This window comes from Canis aureus, chromosome 11 (assembly GCF_053574225.1).
Source record: "Canis aureus isolate CA01 chromosome 11, VMU_Caureus_v.1.0, whole genome shotgun sequence".
NCBI classification, from domain to species: Eukaryota; Metazoa; Chordata; class Mammalia; order Carnivora; family Canidae; genus Canis; species Canis aureus.
The window spans coordinates 66,088,004-66,104,232 of NC_135621.1; the positions used below are offsets into that span (position 1 = coordinate 66,088,004).

The following is a 16,229-nucleotide window of genomic DNA, read 5'->3' on the forward strand; positions in this document are numbered from 1 at the left end:
CTCACAAATCCACACTTAAAGCATTATAAGTGGTTTTAGTTACTACAACAAAATTGGAAAAGTTCCAGAAAAAGGTTAATTAATTAATTAATTATAAATGACTCTGCAGTCTTAAAAGGCAGCCTGAAAGTTTATAACACCAGAAGAGGCAGGTAGAGATAGAAAATACCTGGACTTGTTCATTATATCTCAGAATTAAAGCCCAATAGATAATAGATTTAGAGGAAGCACAGAAACATACCACTGTCTTCCTTGCCTTAAATCCCAATACACCCGTCACAAGTTGAAAATGCATTTAATACACCTAACCTACCGGACATCACAGCTTAGCCTCACCTAGCTTAAACATGCTCGGAAATTTAAATTAGCCTATACTAGTTGGGCAAAATCACTTAACACAAAGCCTATTTTATAATAAATTACTGAATATCTCATACAATTTATCAAATAGTGTACTGAAAACAAAAATCAGAATGATTGTATGCGTACAGAATGGTTATAAGGGTATCGGTTGTTTATCTTCATGATTGCCTGGCTAACTGGAAGTTGTGGCTGACTGCCACTGCCCAGCATCATGGGAAAGTATCCTATCACCTATCATAGACGAAGAAGATCTTTTGTTCTTTGAAAAAGATCAAAATTCTAAAGTATGGCTTCTACTGAACATGTACTGCCTCCACATCATGGCAAAGTCAAAAATCCTAAGTCAAACCATGTATAATCTGGGACTATCTATATTTTACTCAGGCAAAAACTTGAAGAAACAGGAAGGTTGCTTTTGTTTTAAATTATAAAAACAGAATTCCATACTCAAAGTACTGGTCCAAGGTGAAATTACAACATAATGAATGATGTTGGAACCACTGTCAGGAATAGGTGGAGTGAACTACTGTCATTGCCTCCTAGATTAACCCTTGTTCCTGTTTGAGGCACAATTCTAGACTGAGAAGGCCATTGCTCTACAGCCATCCTTATAAATTCTTGCCTCAGCCATGGTTTGGCACCACAGTCTTCCACAAAATAAGCACTTGACTGCTGATTCAATGACTGAAGTATAAAGAAGGTGATTGATAATATAGCTTTGGCAGGCTGGAAATTATGGGCAAACAATAATGACAGTACTAATAACGATAATAAGAATCACAACAGTGGTCCATATTTGAGAGTTTACTATATGTAGGTATTGCTCTAAATGCATATATTAACATACTTATCTTCATTAACTCTATTTTTCAAATAATGAAAGCACAGTGCACAGAGGTTAATACCTTGCTCAAGGACAGAGAGCTAGGTAGTGGCATAGCTAGGATTTGAACCCAGAAGGCTGTGTTCTTAATCATTGTGAGATTCAGGCCAGCCCTGGAATTCTCTGTTTACCCTATAGATATGATACTTTTAAGAACCCCCACTTTATTCATAATTTCTTTCTTTGAGAATTTAGAAAAATAAATTCTAGGCTTAACAAAGTATTCATCCTTATTTCAGAATAGAAAAACTAATAATCCTATTTTATTTGCTCTTCAACAAAATGTATATATTTGCTTTATATTTACCTCCAGTCTTCCTTGAGCATAACCTAGGAGCAGCAGATTGGCTCTGTCCTTCTCTGGAGAAATGGGGGCCCAAGGCCAAGCATCATCACTGACCAATGGCCACCAGCAGACAACTATATCCTGAACACAATTGATAGCTAGACGACGCTCTGTTGTTCTGTTTACTGGGCCTGGTATCTCGTAATAGGAAATCTAATTATCAAGGAAAAAAAGCATATGAGAATCATTTTTTAATGCAAAATCCTCACAGTATTACAAAAATTAAAGCATCTGTAAATGTAGATAAATGCAAGTAAATATGCATGTTAAACATGTGCTTAAGGAGGTGTCAGAATTTACCAAATTCTTTTGACACATATATAAAAAAGACATATGTTCAAAATTCTCCCCATTTTTAGCAGAGGAAAGGAAAAGGAGAAATGTGAGTTAGGGAGGAATTGGCTGTAGCAATCCCAATCAATACCAAAATGTACAGTCATGGCTGCTTGACAGCATCGACCTACACATAGGATTTAAGACCAGCTATATTAAATGACAAGTTCAGTACTGCTGACCAAGAGTATCTCACTACTGTTTAAGACATAACACTTTAACAATGACTGACAACAATAAAAGGAAAAACAACTTGAGGAAATATCACTTTAAAGAATATATGAGACATATACACATATATTCTGCATAAAGGGATAAGCCATAGCATCATGCGTAAAAGTTTATGCAGCTTCTGAGAATTATGCTTCTCTTTCTTAGGAAGGATTTGTAGAATTTATTATTCAAACTATGTTATTTTGGAACATGGTTATTTGAAAACATAAGCACGGCACCATCTGGGTGACACATGCCAAGGAAATATAGATTGCACCGTATTTCTGCTTAAGGAATTAATGGAAGGTTGATAGCTTGGAAGAAAAAAAAAACTATCTTGCCATTGCTGGTCAGCAATAATCGAACCACTTTCTGGGGATTAAGCGCATGGCTAAGCCTACTGGACCAGACACTAGCAAAGGGCAGGGGGTCTTCTTATCAGAGAAATGCTTCTGGAGCCAGTCTCACTACATGACAGATTGCTTTCATATTCCTGTCTGCAAGGCAACAAAGGATGGCAGTAATGCGATAATGCCAGAGTGCAATGGGTGTTAAGAACCCGTTGCATTTATGTATTGTATTTAGTAAATAATCAGGCTCATCCAAATTGTGATCTCACCACTCAACCAAGGCCATTAAAATCAAGGTTAATGCTTTAATAATCCTCTGCTATTTTTTTTTAATATGGTCAAAAGGAACCCTTTTCTATTTGCATGGCCATAATATTATTGACCTCTTCATCCTCTGAATGCACATCAAAAGGAACTGAAATCAAAGTAATTACCAGTGTTGTTCTCTCATGGTAAACATTTAACTCCTTGCACTGTCCCTTCCCTGTTAAATAAATTGAATTGGATTTTTAAAATGTAGACTGGAAAACTTGTTAAAGGTCAGTCGTTTTTGATATTTACCCTGCAATTTTCTTTGCCAAAATTATTTCATTCTGAAAGAATTAAATTATGCTACAGCTGTAAAGAAAAGCAGAATTATAATATTCTACACTATTTCTTTGTTTTAAAATCCAAATGGGCAATGACAGACAACACAGATGTACTTTAGGCTTTGAAGTGCAAATTCTCATATTTATGCTCCCAATATCACTATTTTAACTACTTATCTTGAGATAAGTACCATAATGGAATTGCTAAGTCCTTACAAATAAATATACACTATTTGATGTCCTATTGCCATGTCAACATGTTACTTACGAATTTCTAGATGAGAAAATAGTTAAGAGACTGACACTTTCATTCCTCGTAGTGCAAACCATGCATGTTAACTGAAATTTCCTATTTCCTGTGAGTTTTTAATGGCATTAGTATTCTATCATGATGGTCAACAGGGCAAGTAAAGTGAACAAGTTTCTTAAATTATCCTTCCAAAAGACAAATGGCAGTTTTTACTAAGTTTTTAAATACCTATATTTTAAATACTGAACCAGAAAGGAATCCTTGGGCTTTTCCAAAGGGAAGTAGGTCACTTCTCCAATGTATAGAAATGATGTAGAGTGCCCCTGTTCTCAAACCCAAAGGCAGAAAGAATAAACAATTCTTTTAAAGTGAAGAGTCCATATAGTAAGTCTATTTTTCAAATCTTCTTGTAAGAAAAGATGACATTCTGACAGTTCCCCCTCTGATCTCATTAATGGGCAGCTACTATCCTTCAGCTAAGAAGACTATTAAGCTATCCATTATACCTAAGTTGAAAAAACATCATATAAAATTTGACATCATAGCATTGAAAACATAAAAAGTTTGAGTTACTGCATATTGGAGCATTTCATTAATTTATTTACCTTTTACATATTGGTGTATTTTAAAGACCAGTATTTGTAAATAAGCAACATTTCAAATAAATCTACAGCTAGCCAACCTGGAAGATAATATCCCATTAAGAATGTTAAGATCAGTTTTTTTTACTAATCAAAATATAATAGGAGTACCACTGACTTCAATTAAAGAAAATCAATATTATACAAAATGTAATGGAAGCTCCACAAAGTTGGCAAATAGAACCAAATTACAGTTTATTACCAGAATGAAAAACTCATTTAATATACTTTATCCCATGTTGAAAATCTTTTTACAAGACTAGATGTTTCTACCAAATAAATTTAAATCCTCCCCATACCACTACCACCTCAATCACAATAAGAAATAATCCCAAAGGGCAAAAGGTTAGCCTGAATACTACTTTTTCAGAAACACACACAAAGTTTCAAGCCACAAAGCTGACTTCTAAAAATCTTTGCCCGTATTATGGATAGATACTCTGGGTATGGCATAAGTGTGCATCTTTTTTAAGGAAGCTGTATATCAGCTCTGTTCCCAGTGAACAGTGAACTGTCTCAAATCCACGTCACAGAGGCTGGATCAATCTTGCAAACACAAGTCATTGCTGAAAAGAGGCCTTGAACTGAAACAGCCTGGAAAATGTATTAGATACTCATCCTAGCAGAGTGTGTGCCTTCCAAGCAGTTAAAATGTAATGTGGCAAAACTTATATGAAACACATCATTTAAAATAAAAATCCTGCCTTAACAGATGTAAAATCCCTGATACAAGGAAACAAATTACCTGGAGTTAGTGAAGGGAGAGATACTAACATATGAAGGAGATTTTGTTTTGCATTTTTCTCTAGTTATAGTTGGGTATATGTGTATGTGGGGGGTGAGGGGTCTTCCCACTCCTTGTTTATTACACTTTTTTATTAACCTCTGGAAGTGCCTTCTTTCTTCTTTCTTTTCTTGTGAAACGGAAGCCAGAAGGATAGCCAAGCTATCTTTGCCTAGGTGATATGAGGTCTTAGAGAAAAATGAGAATAGTATATATACTGCCCTTAGCAAGAAAACCATTTTCAAATGTGTGACTTGTCTTTATTATCTATCTTTGATTTCCATAAATACTACATAAATTGCTCCAAACATGCCATTATTAGACTCTCATGATGAGAATAAACAAGAAAAGGTGGGAAAGCCAATATTTCCATTGAAACAACCATAATCAAACAATTAACTCTGGTTTGTCTGAAATCTAGAAATATTCAAGAATAATGAGTATAATATCAATCAATGTGATACTCTAGTATGCCTTAATAATTAATAATACAACTCTATAAATTGAAATCTCTACCTTATAATCCAAGGCTGAGAGTTTTTCCAATCTTTTGTTTGTATCAGGAGAACCCATCTTCTTGGCAAACTGAATAAAACATAGTTTGTTTTGTGCCAAAAATGATAAGATGATGAAACTGTCTGTGAGAAGAGCTAAAAAACAAATACAGATTTGATATCATAAAATACTAAATTAGAATAAAATAATAATGAATTGAGAAATGTTTTCACCAAAATATTACGAAAAGTTATTCTCATAAGATAAATAACAATTGAAATAACTAGTCTCCTAAATATCATTATTTTACAAGGATATTAAAGATATCAGAAACAATAATCATAAATTTAGTCATGCATGGATTTGATACTTTTTCCTTTTTTCCTAAGACCATTTTATGATACACTGATGTTTGGGGACAATAACCAAGTAAGCTACATTTGGAAGTAGAGCTAGAAAAGCATAAATTAAAGATTATTTATTAAAGATTATTTCATATCTGAATGTAAAGATTTACTTTTATTTGTACTTAGCCTTTAATCCTGTGTTTACATGATATAAACCACCTGAGAATAAATTCATTTTTTAGGGAATACAGATCAATGTTTTCCACCAATTTCATTTCATTCATTCATTCATTCATTTGTGAGTGCACATGCACACAAGCAGGGGGCGGGGAGAGGGAAGAGAGAGAAGCAGACTCCCCACTAAGCGGGGAGCCCAACACAGGGCTCCAACCCAAGACTCTGAGATCATGACCCAAGCAAAAGTCAGATGCTTAACTGACAAGTCATCCAGGCATCCCTGTATGTTTTATATTTTTAAATTTCTCATCAATGAACCTTCTTTCATCAATGAATACAAGCTGAATGAAATAAAGGGTATTACGCTCAATATGCACACATAACAGAAGTTAATATCTAGTAATGAAGATTAGCAAAAATATTTCTACAGCTTTATTTCTAATGCACACAAGTAGGTAGACAATTAAAATTCATGAGTTACATAAAGGGCTATTAATGTTATAAATATTATTGATAAAAACTTAGTATAATAGGAATTTGAGAAATGTTTTATATTGCTCCTACCATAAAGAAATTTTTGTATGTTTCATATATTTTTCTTTACTTCCATACCCCTGGCTATGCAAGCAGCAACCAAGAGTATATCTACACAATTACAGGAGAATCTGGAGAACTGCCAAGAAATCACATTGTTATCATGGTCTCATGAGAGTGTATTATTTTGGGTATAAATAAAAGAAACAAGTAAAAAGAGATATCTCAAAGACATGAATAGTGTTGGAAATCTCCTTTTAATTCTTAGAGAGGAGCATCAACATGACAAAATCATCACAGCCACTATTTTATTTGCAGTGTGAATAGAGGGGTCAATTATTACACATATGAAAACGGAAACTCTTCCATAGGAAGCTTCCTTGACACCATGTTCCTGTAAGGAAGAAGAAATGGCATACTTACAATCCCACCCCCAGCTTATTATTGTCATGAATGTTGCTAATTATAGCCATCCTGCAAAGTGCTTTTCTGGAGGAGGATGAAATTGTGTCCAATTTATTCAGAGGTAGCTAGTGAGAGCACATGGCAGAGCACAGGAAGGTTTCTGTATTCTCACCTCTGTCCACTAGATCACACTTTGTTTTGATTATTCAGTTAGGATAAAGAGAATTTTCAATCACTAATGATAATGCCACTTGTTTCTTAAACCTTTTTACCTTCAATAAAAGAATATGACCTTAAAAACCTCAGGAATCAGCACAGTATAGCAGAAAGAAAATGGGCTCTGCAGCTAGAACCTGGGTTACAATCTCAGTTGTGTTATTTTCAAGCTGTTCCCTTAGTATCTCATTTGCGGGCATGTTCCTTAGTGTCTTAGCTTCAATTTCTTTATTTATAAAATAGAAATAACTATACCATATAACGCTATTTTTGATTAAATAAGTAGGTTGACATGGATCTTAGAGCCTTTTAGGGCTCAATAAATGTCAGTATCCTACCTTTTTAATAACTGGTTTAAAATATTTTTTCATGTGTTTTTTTAAAGAGTTATTTATTTGAGGAAGGGAGAGAGTGCATACCCACATGTGCACGGGAGGGTGAGGGTGGGAGAGGGACAAAGGGAGAAGAAGAGAGAAATCCAAGCTAACTCTGACTCTGTGCCGAGCATGGAGCTCAACACAGGGCTTGACACCGGGCTTGATGTCTGACCTTGAACTCACAACCCAAGCTGAAACCTAAAGTTAGCCATCCTACCAACTATACCACCCAGGTACCCCTTGATATGTGCTTTGTAGCAATTATATACTGATTATGGTACACTTAAAAGGATCCAGCTTCATCTAGTATATTTGGCATTGGTTTTTGATATTTAGAAATATTGCCTAAATTTTCTCAAAAGTTAGTATTCATAGATTTTGGTAACAAAGGATCTTCCTACTAGCAAATTACAGATTTTTTTTTTTTATTGGTGCCTGTATTGACATGTTTGGGTCATTCATTCAAAATTCATTTGAAAGTGAAAAATATTTGAAATGTCAATAGGGGATTAATTTTGAAAGAACACACACAAAAACCCCACCCTGTTTTGAAAATATGTTCACATTTTTTAAATGAAAAAGTGAAAAATACTCAGAATATGAGCCCAGTGCTTGACACAATTTTGGTATTAAATATTAGTCAAAACCTGTATTGGTCCCAGGGGTTGTAACTATGCTATTATAAGCGATTACTTGTGTTTGGAAGTCCCCAGTGGTAATAATTAGTGTACCTGTTGACACACTATTTCTCCTGCCCCACTGTTTATGTAGGCAATTGATTTGCACATGGGGGTAATTACCATCACTGATGGAGTCAGAGATGAGCTTCCCCACCAGGCTTCTGTCAATCACCACTTTCTCCAGCTGTGGCCCAGAGAGGCTTAAGGACACCAGCACACCTGAACCAAAGAGGAGCTAAAACCAGGTAAAGGGATCAGAGGGGGAGAGGAGATATACTGAGAATTAGAGTCTTTAAAAAAAAGTCTCTCTTCAAATATATAAATTATAAAGATATATATACATAGGCATCTACACCATGAAATTATAAAGAGTTTTTCTTCATCAGAAACAATCACTGCCATTCTGAGTAAAAAGATACAGGTGACTAAATGATGCAACACAATAAATGCACTGAATAAAGCTTTGTGCAGAAACTGAATTTAGTCCATGATTATTAGTAGTCTAATCATCAAAACACTTAGAAAGCACCCATGTAGAAGTAACTGTTTTGCATTGCATTCAGAAATGTACTATGTTTTATTAAAGTATTTCGAAAGATTACTATTTATGTCAAATTAAGAGATTTCTGAAGGTTTGCTATACATCAAATATAAAAAAATGCTACATTAGACTATAAACAGTGAACGCTACAATTTATTTGGAATTTAAACCCCACTTCTACAAACAAAGATCTTGTCAGTTTAAAAATATTAAAATACATGTAAATCTAGGCAACTAAAGTAAAATGTCAAACTATAAAATTCATAAATAAATAATACATACCACAAACAATTTCTCAAAAAGAGATACATAGTAAAATAGCTGGGCTTTACCAATACCAGTATTCATCCAACCACCCAAAAAAAGATGACTGGATATCACCATTATGATGTTATACTGCTCCTTTCCATTTGTGGCAACATAATTCATTCATCTCCAAATGTTTAAAACTTCTGAAAGGACTATGCATATGCGTATGCTTGTTATCTATGAGATTATGAAATATCAACATTGGAAGAAATTGTTTCACCTTCAAGGCAACAGACTCAAGGCAGATGAATCATGCAATAGCATATGGTATAAAAAGAAAAAAAACCAATTGTCAGTAAACTAATTATCAACATGCTAGCCAAACTCAAAGACAACTATGATTTTAAACAAAACAGGGGAATTCCCCACCTACCTAGGCATCATGTCCCAGCTAGAAAGGATGATTCTGTGTCAAGACATATTTAGACATGTGTGAAGGATGAGCAGCAAGAGGGACCAGGTTAATATAAAGAAAGACTATTACTTCCCCACTGCACAACAGATTCCAGGCATATGAATAGGAAAAGAAACTGAAGCGTCCCACATGACTTAATAGATTGTCCATTTAATGTCAATGCCCCTAAAGGAGGCAGACGGCATGAAGATGTGATCATTTTTATTCATTTGGGAAACTAATAAGAACATTTGTTCCAAGAATTTCAAAATATTCACAAATTAATCCCTACTGAATTACATCCAGCCCTGCAATACACTTTGATGGCTAACACTGATATTTCCCTTTGGGGAATTCCCCCATAACATAGCACATGGTCTTTACTTCTAAATTCTCCCTTCTCAGGCAGGCAGTTTTAGGGTCATCTTTCATACCTAGTTCCCCCCTATGTCACAGCTTTTTTCTCCCTCCCCCATTTATTCAAAACATGTCTAAGATCTGTTCCTTTTCTATTTATTTTTATCTACTAAAACTTTACATCTATAATCTTGAGCATCTCTTTTCTTAATTATCCACTGACTACCAGCTCTTTATGGATACTGGCTAGGACACTTTTGTCTTTGTTTCTTCATGTCTAAAACAATACCAGGCATACACTAGGTGCTAATGAAATGTTCGAAGAAAAAAAATCATAATTTAACTCATTATAGGATCAGATTATTCATGGTCAGATAGAAACTTAGTCTAATCTTCCACAAATGTGGAAGTTCCTTCTGCAGCATCCCTTCAAGCATCCCTCAAGTATTCAGTCCGTGCTTGAATACATCCAGTGATTAGGAGTTCATTATCTTACTAATTGATTTAGAGATCATTCATTCATTTTTTTTTCATTCAACAAAAACTGAATGTTGATTATATGGCAAGCACTAAACTAAGTTTAATGGCTCAAAAGAGAATAAAATATTGTCCTCAAAATAGGTTAAAGGCAGGTTGAGAGAGGCAGAGATACAAGCAAATAAGTGTAATAAAGTGCTATTGCTGGTCCTATTATAGGAGTACATACTGGGGAGACTAGGGATATCGAATAGGGAGATGGTGACACTTGAGCTGAGGTAAAAATACTGCCTTCCAAGAACTTCCATAATAACCTGAATTTTTCAATAGCATATATTAAAATATTAAAAGATAGTGTTAAGCATGGACTCTGAAATCGGAATGAAATCAGCATTGGTTCTACCTCTTACTAGCTATGGGACCTTGTGGAGTTACTTAACTTCTCTGTAACTTCATTTCCTCATCCAAAAAGATAGAGTAACATCTACCTCATAGGATGAGCATTAAATAACTTTTTACAAACAGTATTTAGAATGCCTAGCACATAGTATATGTTTGCAATTTTTATTATTCGACCAATACTCATATGATGTGTATTCACTATACTATTTGCCATCTCTGAACACCTATTTTTGTCTTTCTAAAAATCTTGTGCCCAGACTGGACTCAATACTAAATAGGGTACACTAGACTCCAGGTTAGTTGTCACCAGTACTATCCTTTTGTCACCTTTCCCAATTGCTATGATTTCATAAGGATATTGTTTCCAAGATATGTGCAAGTTCCTCCAGAACTGCAGAATTTAATTTGTCCAAGTCCCAAATTTCTTGTTCCTTATTTTCTGCTCTTAGGCACCAGCATCATGAACTAACCCTCATCTCCTAATAGTAACTGCTGTTTCTATGTTTGAGCATTTGCTATCTCAGAAAGGTAATTCTAAAAGACCAGTCTTGTGGGATGGAGATATAAAGTGCAACCTGTGAGAGTAAGTAAAAGGTGGACTTAAGCTAGAAAGGATTCGAAGGGTAAGTGTCAAGGTACAGTAAGAAAGAAAGCATGCGTGCTGCAGTAGATACCACATGGAGATAGGAGCAGTGATTTGGGAACTGTGAATCCTGCCCACTGAGTTTCAGCATTCCTTCAGAATCTTTGTTCAAAGGATACGTGCAGCCACTTATCCTTATATTCAATTCACTCATTCCACAAATATATATTTAGTATTTTGTAAAAGCCAGGCCCTATTCTAGGTACTGAAGACAACAGCAGTGAACATAACAAAGCCCTTGCCCTCCCTCACCTCAGGGAGCTTGCATTCTCATGTAGACACAAGCTACAGGTAAAGAATTTTGGTATAATGTCAGATGGCAATAAGAACTACAGAGAAAAATAAAGCACAGTAAGGATGGGGATTTTAGGAGAATGCTGTTTTTAGAATGACTAATAAAGAAAAAAAAAAAAAGACCTCTCTAAGGAAATGACATTTGAGTACTATGATTTGAGTACTATGATTGAACAAATCATAGTATTATTTGGAGAAAGGGAATCGAGGCAGAGAACTGCAAATGCAAAAACTCTAAGGTCAGAATGTGCCTGGAATGACTGAAGAAAGCCAGGGCAAAGTAGCTAAGGGGAAATGAGTGACAGTGATATATATTCATAGAGGATGAAATCAAAGAGGTAGCTCTAGGGCCAGGTTAGGTTGATGAGAAATTACTGGATTTTAAGCAGCAGAGAATTATAATCTAATTTATGTTTTAAAGAGGGGTATGGGCAAAAGTAGAAGCTAGGAGACTATTAGGAGGCTATTGCAGTGGTCCAGGTGAGAGATGATGATGGCTTGGATAGAATGGCAATGCTAGAGGAAATGATATGTGGACAGATTTGAGACATATTTTAGAGGGAATCAACCAGGACCTGCAGAAGGATTGGATATGGCATACAAGAGAAAAACTCAAAAATATCTGGGCTGAGCAAATGGATTTAATGAGATAGGCAAGACTCAAAGAAATACATATTTAGGAGGGATCAAAAGTTTGGTTTTGAACATGTTAGTTTATCGTGTCTACGGACATATGAGTAGAGATATTGAGTAGACAATTAGAAATGAGTCTGAAGCTTAGGGTGATGTAAGGGCTGGAGATATATATTTAGGAGTCATCAAGAATATAAAGGTAGTGTTTAAAGTCATGGAACTGGATAAGCGGTCCTTAAAAAATGAGTTAGAGAGGTCATATGGTTAGGGCCACAATCCACTCTGACTCATATTCTCATAAGAGGAGGAAGAGAAAACAGAAGTTCGCTCTTTCTCCCTCTCTCTCTCCCTCCATGTCCACAAACAGAGGAAAGGCCATATAATGATATAGTAAGAAGACTGCTGTCTTTAAGCCAGGGTGAGGGGCCTTAACAGAATGCAACCCTGACAGCACACTGATCTTGGAATTCTACTCTCTAGAGCCATGAGGAAAAAAAAAATTTCACTCAATCAATCAATAAAAGTTGAAAGAGAAAGAGGCCCATGGTCTGAGGTTTGAAGCATTCCAATCTGTAGAGGTGTTAAAAGGTCACGTTAGCACCCTTATTGAGTTAGTCTGGGTACTCATTAGGATCAAGCTATGTGCATCATTATAGATCTCTAAATGTCTTGTGGCCTAGAGGTATCTCTGACACTAGATTTTGAAATAAGAAGATATAGATAAATTAATAAGCTAATTAACATTTTTATAAAACAACCTGTGGGAAAGCATAAAGTTTCCAAATACCGGTGCCAAAGATAGTCCTGGATATAATAACGGAGATAACCAGAATCAGGAAAAATTTGTCTGAAGTTCAGGAAAAGAATATTCAGGTTCAGACAGGAAAGTGTTTCCACCTGTTTCCCCAAAAGGTTTGCTTTTAAACTCTCTAAAATAAAAATGGCCTACATAAGATTCGGCAGAACAAGAAGGAAAAGGGACACTAAGATATTGTCCTATCTTGGGACGCCCAGGTGGCTCAGTGGTTGGGCGTCTGCCTTTGGCTCAGGGCGTGATCCAGGGGTCCCAGGATCAAGTCCTGCGTCTGGCTTCCTGCATGGAGCCTGCTTCTTCTCCCTCTGCTTGTGTTTCTGCCTCTTTCTCTCTGTGTCTCTCATGAATAAATAATTAAAATCTTTAAAAAAAAAAAGATATTGTTCTATCTTACTGCAAGGAATTGGAGAATTCTGACAGGTCAGAAAATGAAAAAGACGAGAGAAGTAAAGGAAAGCCACTACAGAGCAGATCTGAGCTTGAAAATAGATCCACAGGAACAATCAATGGAAGGCCCATGAGATTTCCCAAAATTGTTCCAATTTTAACGTTGTTCTTTGTGCAGAACATGACTAGGGCAAAATAAGAATGAAAACTTCTTTTCTCAGATGGCCTCGTAGACAGGAAGTATATTTCTTATTATTTCTGCTTTGTACATGTTTCTTTCCATTGCCTTTATCATCTCTCCTTCTCATTTTCTCCAATAAGCTCATACCAAAGAGGCTTTCTCTTTTAAAAAGTGACAAATGATTCCCACAATCTTCAGATGGCCCTTCGAGTGATTTCTCCTAACCTTAGTTTCAGTATTTAATTGGAGGTGAAATGGCACTGGGAAAAGAAAAAGAAAATTATATCAGATGATACTATTAATCCAAACAAAACATAAACAACCACAAGAACCTGAGTTTCATTTCATTCACTAGGTCAAAAGACGTGAGTGCCTCCCATATAATGCAACTATATGAGGGGATACAATGGTGAATAAGGAAGACACATGTTAGTAGAGTATATAAAGAATACAGGAGAAGACCTCATTTCAGAGAGACATGGAGGTTTGGTTATGATTAATAGTTGCTTCCTAGAAGAGAGAGTTTAATACCCACAGAGAAGAGTGGGTCTCACACTTGGTCTCAAGTATTCAAGAAGAACTGGTGCAATAATTGTGGATGAGGTGTTTTATAATAGTGATCAAAAACAATCCCACTGACTTCAATATTCTCATTGGTTAAGAAAACTCTCCCCAAATCCATGTGATTATTATCACATCTGAGGAAAAAAATGATAAGTAAAGGTATACAAGGTCAGTACTAAAAATCATTAGCAGTACCCAAAATCATTAGCAGATAGGTGGGAGACAGCAGGACCTAAACACTACAATTTAGAGAGGCAATAAAGTATTAGGGCCACTGGAGTGAATTCCAGGGCTGAAGCAAATATTTAAGGTATTATAGAGCCACTCTCATGGAGGTCCAGTGAATTTACATCACAATGGTACACAACACCTCACTCAATTCTGTCCCCAATCCAATCCATGGGATTAATTCTGGAGAAACTGAGAGCTATAGATAGTCAAACAATTTTACATTGTGGAAATCTTTAACGAAGAGTAGTGTCACTGATCATTTTAGTAGATAACCTGCTAAAAGAAAGATAACATGTCTTCTGTAATTTATTCCTTCTTTCAGCAAACATTTGAGTATAGAAGGAAATCATGCCTGACTAATCCATTAAAGTAGAGAAACAAAAGTGAATGCAGTTAAGACAAGGAAGAAAAAAATTTAATGGACTCTCCAGAGGGAACTGATTTAAGGACAAGAAACAAAAGGACAAGAAATAAATAGGCATTTTTCTGGACGGAGAAGTGTTAACAATGGGGTTTCCCAAAGATTTGTATGGTGTTACTCAATATATGGAATAGATACATGCCTAGAAATTTGCCCTGCTAGGTCTATTTCAATATAAGAAATCTCATTTTCTCACTTACTATGAGTAATGCTACTTTTTATTCCCTAATGTAATTTTCAAGCCACCTCTTTTATGTTTATGTATATTACATAAAGTGATGATTCCTAGAAAATATTTATAATCATGGTGAAATTCACACACACAAAACAAGTCAAAAATAAATCTGTCAGTAGTTTTATTTTATTTTTTAAAGATTTTATTTATTTATTAATGAGAGACACAGAGAGAGAGAGGCAGAGACACAGGCAGAGGGAGAAGCAGGCTCCATGCAGGGAGCCCAATGTGGGACTCGATCCCAGGACTCCAGGATCATGCCCTGGGCCGAAGGCAGGTGTCAAACCGCTGAGCTACCCAGGGATTCCCCTATTTGTCAGTAGTTTTAAAGATCAAAAGAGATAAAAGCAGTGGTGAAAAGTGAACAGGAAATCATATCAGATAGCACAGCACTTTTGTACAAAATTTTATAATTTACAGAGGACTTTTATATGCATTATAATGTCTGTAAAATGCTAGTACAACTCTGATACCTAATAAGTATAAAAGTTAAAAAAATAATAGTAACAAGTTTAAGCTTCATACTTACTAACAATCAGGAGGGTAAAGCAACTAACCAAAGGTCTCATAATTATTATTTTTTTTTAAAGTCTCATAATTAGTGGGAAAGTAGACCAAGACATAGGACAGATCCAATGTTCTTTCTCACACCACTGAAAACTAACATCCTTAACTCTAATTTCTCCATTTACCTCCATGTTATATCCCATCCAGTTTTCCTCTCTGTAGCTCTTTCTTCACTCTAAACCACTCTTCCTCTAAACCAGTGGTTCTCAACTGAGGCTGATTTTGGCCACCAGGGGACATCTGGCAATGTCTGGAGACACTGAGGATCATAAGCTCCATATATGAGTCACTTCCACAGAGGCTCACCTGAGGAGAGGGTTCCTAAATGAGCTGCTGTGGAGGTGAACGTGTTTTTCCTATCTTCATCAAGCAGATTTGGGGGATCATCAAATTCTAATCAACATTTTCAATACATAAAGAAAGGGTAATGACTGAGGACCTGGTCAGGTATCTTAAATGGAGTGGTGAGCAGTGCACAGTTCAGATCAGGAGCCTGGAGGAAGTCTGTTCTGTATGTTTCTAGATGTTCAGGGCAATAAGTGATGACTAATGCCAGTTGTCAAGACAGAAAGAGCTCCAGGGCAAGTCAGAGAGCTACTGTAGCTTGATAGAAATATCCTGTAAGAACACCTCCTTGCCTTTGTTCTAATTTTCAGCTCACCAATCAACATTCTTATCTATAGTCTCTTGAGTAATTCAGCTATCAGGTGGGAATGCCCCCAAGCAAATGAACAAAATCTATGATGCCAGATATATCTGACACTATAAATTAATAAATTGCCATGCTAGTTAATA

General features: G+C 35.7%; 1 protein-coding gene across 12 annotated transcripts in view; it reads right to left on the reverse strand.

Annotated features, from left to right (window-relative positions):
* The window catches only part of WDPCP (WD repeat containing planar cell polarity effector), a 426,161-nt gene that overhangs the window by 277,075 nt on the left and 132,857 nt on the right, over positions 1-16,229 (reverse strand). For all 12 annotated transcript variants that reach the window (XM_077915604.1, XM_077915602.1, XM_077915603.1 and 9 more), the window contains 3 exons: positions 8,105-8,219; positions 5,270-5,403; positions 1,554-1,745 (listed from right to left, as the gene is read on the reverse strand). In XM_077915604.1, coding sequence (XP_077771730.1) covers positions 1,554-1,745; positions 5,270-5,403; positions 8,105-8,219 — 441 coding nt within the window. The remainder of the gene's footprint in view (positions 1-1,553; positions 1,746-5,269; positions 5,404-8,104; positions 8,220-16,229) is intronic.